A 7,500-nucleotide genomic window follows, 5' to 3' on the forward strand; every position below is an offset into this window, starting at 1 on the left:
CAAGGCCTCTTGGAGGAAGGCAGCTGACTAGTGTAACAGATAAGGAGAGAGGCTTTGGGTTGTTGTGATTACAACACTGCCCTTGCAGTTATGTTCCCAATCATGGTGCAAGACCTGGGCCTTCTTTCCCAGAGCCTGCGTGGCGCTAGTTTCAACATTGCATCATTACAGTTACCGTTAGCATTAGCATCCAAGCTGTTTCCCAAAAAAACATTGTTGCCCTTAAACCTGTCAATAAAACATACAGATATGTTTTTACGAAAATATTAAAAGATGATCTCTTTTGTTTTCCGACTCTTAGGTCCACGATGGCTCGCCGCTGCGCCTGTGGAAGGCGTCCGTGGAAGTGCCTGCGGGTCCTGAGGAGGTGTTGACGCGAGTCCTCCGGGAGCAGGGCCGCTGGGACGAGGACCTGATGGAGAGCCGTGTGGTGGAGACGCTAGGCGATCGCACAGAGGTGTACCAGTACACCAGGAACACCATGGCCCCCCACCCCACCAGAGACCACCTCGTGCTCAGGTAGAAGATCTCCCTACACTCCAGAAGGGTTCTTCAGCTGTCCCCATAGGAGAACCCTTTTCGGTTCTAGATAGTACTTTTTTCCTGGAGACTGTACCTACCTTCCCACACCTTGTATATCACCTTCTTGTGTTGTTGGTCTACTTCATCCATTATTTCTTTCCTTCTTTCATTATTCTCTTCCTCTCTGTCTCTCTCTGTCTCTCTTTCTCTCTCTGTCTCTCTCTGTCTCTCTCTCTCTCTCTCTGTCTCTCTCTGTCTCTCTCTGTCTCTCTCTGTCTCTCAATGATATCTCTCTGTCTCTCTGTCTCTCTCTGTCTCTCTCTGTCTCTCTCTCTCTCTCTCTCTGTCTCTCTCTGTCTCTCTCTGTCTCTCTCTTCTCTCTGTCTCTCTCTGTCTCTCTCTGTCTCTCTTTCTCTCAATGATATAAAACAACTCTCTCTCTGTCTCTCTTTCTCTCAATGATATAAAACAACTCTCTCTCTGTCTCTCTTTCTCTCAATGATATAAAACAACTCTCTCTCTGTCTCTCTCTGTCTCTCTCTGTCTCTCTTTCTCTCAATGATATAAAACAACTCTCTCTCTGTCTCTCTCTGTCTCTCTTTCTCTCAATGATATAAAACAACTCTCTCTCTGTCTCTCTTTCTCTCAATGATATAAAACAACTCTCTCTCTGTCTCTCTTTCTCTCAATGATATAAAACAACTCTCTCTCTGTCTCTCTTTCTCTCAATGATATAAAACAACTCTCTCTCTGTCTCTCTTTCTCTCAATGATATAAAACAACTCTCTCTCTGTCTCTCTTTCTCTCAATGATATAAAACAACTCTCTCTCTGTCTCTCTTTCTCTCAATGATATAAAACAACTCTCTCTCTGTCTCTCTTTCTCTCAATGATATAAAACAACTCTCTCTCTGTCTCTCTTTCTCTCAATGATATAAAACAACTCTCTCTCTGTCTCTCTTTCTCTCAATGATATAAAACAACTCTCTCTCTGTCTCTCTTTCTCTCAATGATATAAAACAACTCTCTCTCTGTCTCTCTTTCTCTCAATGATATAAAACAACTCTCTCTCTGTCTCTCTTTCTCTCAATGATATAAAACAACTCTCTCTCTGTCTCTCTTTCTCTCAATGATATAAAACAACTCTCTCTCTGTCTCTCTTTCTCTCAATGATATAAAACAACTCTCTCTCTGTCTCTCTTTCTCTCAATGATATAAAACAACTCTCTCTCTGTCTCTCTTTCTCTCAATGATATAAAACAACTCTCTCTCTGTCTCTCTTTCTCTCAATGATATAAAACAACTCTCTCTCTGTCTCTCTTTCTCTCAATGATATAAAACAACTCTCTCTCTGTCTCTCTTTCTCTCAATGATATAAAACAACTCTCTCTCTGTCTCTCTTTCTCTCAATGATATAAAACAACTCTCTCTCTGTCTCTCTTTCTCTCAATGATATAAAACAACTCTCTCTCTGTCTCTCTTTCTCTCAATGATATAAAACAACTCTCTCTCTGTCTCTCTTTCTCTCAATGATATAAAACAACTCTCTCTCTGTCTCTCTTTCTCTCAATGATATAAAACAACTCTCTCTCTGTCTCTCTTTCTCTCAATGATATAAAACAACTCTCTCTCTGTCTCTCTTTCTCTCAATGATATAAAACAACTCTCTCTCTGTCTCTCTTTCTCTCAATGATATAAAACAACTCTCTCTCTGTCTCTCTTTCTCTCAATGATATAAAACAACTCTCTCTCTGTCTCTCTTTCTCTCAATGATATAAAACAACTCTCTCTCTGTCTCTCTTTCTCTCAATGATATAAAACAACTCTCTCTCTGTCTCTCTTTCTCTCAATGATATAAAACAACTCTCTCTCTGTCTCTCTTTCTCTCAATGATATAAAACAACTCTCTCTCTGTCTCTCTTTCTCTCAATGATATAAAACAACTCTCTCTCTGTCTCTCTTTCTCTCAATGATATAAAACAACTCTCTCTCTGTCTCTCTTTCTCTCAATGATATAAAACAACTCTCTCTCTGTCTCTCTTTCTCTCAATGATATAAAACAACTGTCTCTCTTTCTCTCAATGATATAAAACAACTGTCTCTCTTTCTCTCAATGATATAAAACAACTGTCTCTCTGTCTCTCTTTCTCTCAATGATATAAAACAACTGTCTCTCTTTCTCTCAATGATATAAAACAACTGTCTCTCTTTCTCTCAATGATATAAAACAACTGTCTCTCTTTCTCTCAATGATATAAAACAACTGTCTCTCTTTCTCTCAATGATATAAAACAACTGTCTCTCTTTCTCTCAATGATATAAAACAACTCTCTCTCTGTCTCTCTTTCTCTCAATGATATAAAACAACTCTCTCTCTGTCTCTCTTTCTCTCAATGATATAAAACAACTCTCTCTCTGTCTCTCTTTCTCTCAATGATATAAAACAACTCTCTCTCTGTCTCTCTTTCTCTCAATGATATAAAAAACAACTCTCTCTCTGTCTCTCTTTCTCTCAATGATATAAAACAACTCTCTCTCTGTCTCTCTTTCTCTCAATGATATAAAACAACTGTCTCTCTTTCTCTCAATGATATAAAACAACTGTCTCTCTTTCTCTCAATGATATAAAACAACTGTCTCTCTTTCTCTCAATGATATAAAACAACTGTCTCTCTTTCTCTCAATGATATAAAACAACTGTCTCTCTTTCTCTCAATGATATAAAACAACTGTCTCTCTTTCTCTCAATGGTATAAAACAACTCTCTCTCTGTCTCTCTTTCTCTCAATGATATAAAACAACTCTCTCTCTGTCTCTCTTTCTCTCAATGATATAAAACAACTGTCTCTCTTTCTCTCAATGATATAAAACAACTGTCTCTCTTTCTCTCAATGATATAAAACAACTGTCTCTCTTTCTCTCAATGATATAAAACAACTGTCTCTCTTTCTCTCAATGATATAAAACAACTGTCTCTCTTTCTCTCAATGGTATAAAACAACTCTCTTTCTCTTTTTGGTATAAAACAAGTCAAAATGTCTTCTCTCTGCTTTCCAGGACGTGGGTGACAGACCTACCTAAGGGAGCGTATAAAACCTAAGGGAAGCGTTGGTGTGTACCTCAGTGGACAATGACGGGGCAGCGTTACTGGGCGTGCGGGCCAATGTGCTCACCTCACGCTACTTCATCGAGCCATGCAGCAGCAACAAGTCTCTTTCACACACATCTCCAGGGTCGACTGCAGGTGAGTCAGCTGGAACGGAGCAGTAGAAACAGTAGGATAGAACCAGTAGAATAGAACCAGTAGAATACAAACAGGATAAAAACAGTAGAATAGAACCAGTAGAATAGAACCAGTAGAAAAGAACCAGTAGAATAGAACCAGTAGAATACAAACAGTAGGATAGAAACAGTAGAATAGAACCAGTAGAATAGAACCAGTAGAATAGAACCAGTAGAATACAAACAGTAGGATAGAAACAGTAGGATAGAACCAGTAGAATAGAACCAGTAGAATAGAAACAGCAGAATAAAGGCTAGACATGCTCAACTCTGAACTAAAATGTTCAAGGGAACTAGAGGAGAGCTTTAAATCAAAGTAACTCTGGTCTGATACTAAAACATCTCCTCTCTATATCAAAGTAACTCTGGTCTGATGCTGAAACATCTCCTCTCTAAATCAAAGTAACTCTGGTCTGATACTAAAACATCTCCTCTCTAAATCAAAGTAACTCTGGTCTGATGCTAAAACATCTCCTCTCTAAATCAAAGTAACTCTGGTCTGATGAAACACTAAATCAAACATCTCTGATGCTGAAACATCTCTAAATCAAAGTAACTCTGGTCTGATACTAAAACATCTCCTAAATCTAAATCAAAGTAACTCTGGTCTGATACTAAAACATCTCCTCTCTAAATCAAAGTAACTCTGGTCTGATACTAAAACATCTCTCTCTAAATCAAAGTAACTCTGGTCTGATGCTAAAACATCTCCTCTCTAAATCAGTAACTCTGGTCTGAGCTAAAACACTCTAAATGGTAACTCTGGTCTGATGCTAAAACATCTCCTCTCTAAATCAAAGTAACTCTGGTCTGATGCTAAAACATCTCCTCTCTAAATCAAAGTAACTCTGGTCTGATGCTAAAACATCTCCTCTCTAAATCAAAGTAACTCTGGTCTGATGCTAAAACATCTCCTCTCTAAATCAAAGTAACTCTGGTCTGATGCTAAAACATCTCCTCTCTAAATCAAAGTAACTCTGGTCTGATACTAAAACATCTCTCTATATCAAAGTAACTTTGGTCTGATGCTGCAACATCTCCTCTCTGTCTGTTTCCAGGGGTCGGTTCCCAGAGTGGTACAATAAACTGTATGGACACCTGTGTGCCAGTGAGGTGGTGCGGATACGCCAGTCCTTCACCACCCAGATGGATAAGTGAAGGCCAGGCAGCTCCACTTGACTTGGAGACCAAAGTCACAAGAAGGGGCGACACCCTGGAAACCGAAAGACTCTCTATCCACCCCCACCTCAGCCCCTAATTCGCTACAGCCCTGATGCTGGTTGGGGTTGACTGGGGGAGGACAACCCATTGACTCATTGACATGATTCAAGCTCTTGACAGACATACCCTTGTGTCCTGGACAGAGAGACTTTAAACAGACTTTGTGGTCATCCGTAGACTGTCATCCACGACCAGGTGGGGTTACTGCCTCCGAGGGGTCCTGCAAGGCCTGGAACGGCCATTCAGAGTTGTGTTGTGGTTCTTGTGCTAGGTGGTGCGTTGCGGGCGGCACAACCAAAGTAGATGTGTCTGAAATGGAAGTATGGTGTCACTCATCCAACAAGCATAATACCTTTACAGAGAGGATGTGACATCACCGTCACAGGATGTGATGTCACGGATTAGTAAAAAGAGAATCTATAGGGGAGGGGGGCTTCTGAGAAGAGAGAAGGTTAGTGTGTGTGTGCGTGTGTGCGTGATGAATGGTTGATTAATTAGACATATTTCATGCACTGGCTCCCAGCTGCAATATAGTGTGTATATACTACATCCTGCATCTGTTCATGTTGCTTTTTCCTGTTTCCTCTCTCTCTCTGTGTGTGTGTGTGTGTGTGTGTGTGTGTGTGTGTGTGTGTGTGTGTGTGTGTGTGTGTGTGTGTGTGTGTGTGTGTGTGTGTGTGTGTGTGTGTGTGTGTGTGTGTGTGTGTGTGTGTGTGTGTGTGTGTGTCGTGTGTGCGTGTGTGCGTGTACTCGTGCACAAGTGTTTTTATCCTGTTACAGCAGAGGTAAAGTCCACGACATTGTTTTCAGGAAGATACTGTATTTTTCGACGGACGGATGGATAATATGGGCTAACAGTTGTGTGAATGTATTGAAAATATGCAATATCTGAGTTTGTATTGATAAGTGGGGTATGGTGAGTTGATAGTTGGTTAAATGGCATTAGGGAAAGCTAGTATCGAGTGGGTTTAAAGGATGGAACAGAAGCAAAATGGTGGCTGGAACACCAATTGGTTGAGAGGGTTAAAATCGCCCACCAAAACTAAAATGGAGACTTAGATTCTGATGGACCAAGCTTCAAGAAAGCAGACAGTCACAGAACATTTTTGATTGATTCCACTGCTTAAAAGAGCACCGAGAATACACAACAATCAACAGGGCTAGGATTCCAAAATGGCCGCCATTTGTAGGATAAACGTTGATGAAAGGAACACTTCAGGTTGTTACTTTTGTAGTACGATGTACAAGAGCAGTCAAGGTAGACTTCTGCTTCACAGAGAAAAGAAACCTGGGGGGAAAGAAATAGAAAAGAAGAAATGAATAGAAAACAAAGAAAGGAGAAGGTCCTTTTATAAAGGTGTGGGATTTTACAGGTTTTACTGTAAATAGAGGAGGAGAAAGTGCAGGGAATGTTTGTCTGGTTTAAAGAAGGAAAAATAATCTATATGTGCAGGTTTATTTTCTGTCTGTCTGTCTGTCTGTCTGTCTGTCTGTCTGTCTGTCTGTCTGTCTGTCTGTCTGTCTGTCTGTCTGTCTGTCTGTCTGTCTGTCTGTCTGTCTGTCTGTCTGTCTGTCTGTCTGTCTGTCTGTCTGTCTGTGTTACCTTAAATGAAGTATAAGACTAATAGTAACCAAGTACACCTTCATCCGGGCCGGATTTGGGCCCCGTGTTAAAACCTATACGTTCTCTGTTCAGTGTGTGACCCATTTGCTAAGCGTTGTGTTGTATTGTTAAACGTTTGTGTACATTATTTGTATGCCATCAGATATGAGTAAAGCATGACAATGACATTTAATTTAAAAATATATTTATACCTCAGATATGTTTTTTTGTACCATGTTTATTTTATTGTAAATGTTACGCTTAAGTTACAGAAATTAGAAATGTATTTTATATTTTGTATAATTAATATTATTTCTGTACAGATTAATCACAGTCACGTGCACTATTAAATGTATTAAACAAAGAGTGTTGTCTTAGTTGGGTCATTGGCTGCTGTTTTGAAATGTTGAGTGTTCAGGTGGATTGGAGTTGTTGACTTGGTTTCTGATGTCATTTAATATGATAATGCACTTCACAATGGTCTCATGTAGGCTGCCCCCCAAAAATTCCCCCTTAAGGTTTTTCAGGCCAAAGAAGTGCCATAAGCAGTACATCATTACCCAAACATTGGTTTTGTTGTAACTCTGAACTACCTTACCATGGCTCTGAGAGTTTGTTTCCACATTCTCTCTCAGACAGGCAGCTTAGCCTGGGGTCATACTGTACCCTGCCCCTGGATTACCTCTCTCTCTCCCTTCTTCTCTCTCTCTCTCTCTCTCTCTCTCTCTCTCTCTCTCTCTCTCTCTCTCTCTATCTCTCTAACCCTTCCTCTCACTCTCTCTCTCTCTCTCTCTCTCTCTCTCTCTCACTCTCTCTCTCTCTCTCTCTCTCTCTCTCTCTCTCTCTCTCTCTCTCCTCTCTCTCTCTCTCTCT

At 40.3% G+C, this 7,500-nt stretch overlaps 1 protein-coding gene across 1 annotated transcript in view; it reads left to right on the forward strand.

Annotated features, from left to right (window-relative positions):
* LOC124022073 (rho GTPase-activating protein 7-like) overlaps window positions 1–6,993 on the forward strand; it is a gene marked incomplete at its 5' end in the record, with an annotated part of 18,982 nt that extends 11,989 nt beyond the window's left edge. Inside the window, 5 exon segments of the mRNA XM_046337132.1 lie at window positions 302–519; window positions 3,579–3,612; window positions 3,615–3,732; window positions 3,735–3,765; window positions 4,862–6,993. Of these exon segments, the coding sequence (XP_046193088.1) occupies window positions 302–519; window positions 3,579–3,612; window positions 3,615–3,732; window positions 3,735–3,765; window positions 4,862–4,961 (501 nt within the window).
* Window positions 6,994–7,500: the final 507 nt, after the last annotated feature.

This window comes from Oncorhynchus gorbuscha, unplaced genomic scaffold, assembly GCF_021184085.1.
Source record: "Oncorhynchus gorbuscha isolate QuinsamMale2020 ecotype Even-year unplaced genomic scaffold, OgorEven_v1.0 Un_scaffold_1286, whole genome shotgun sequence".
In the NCBI taxonomy this organism is placed as follows: Eukaryota; Metazoa; Chordata; class Actinopteri; order Salmoniformes; family Salmonidae; genus Oncorhynchus; species Oncorhynchus gorbuscha.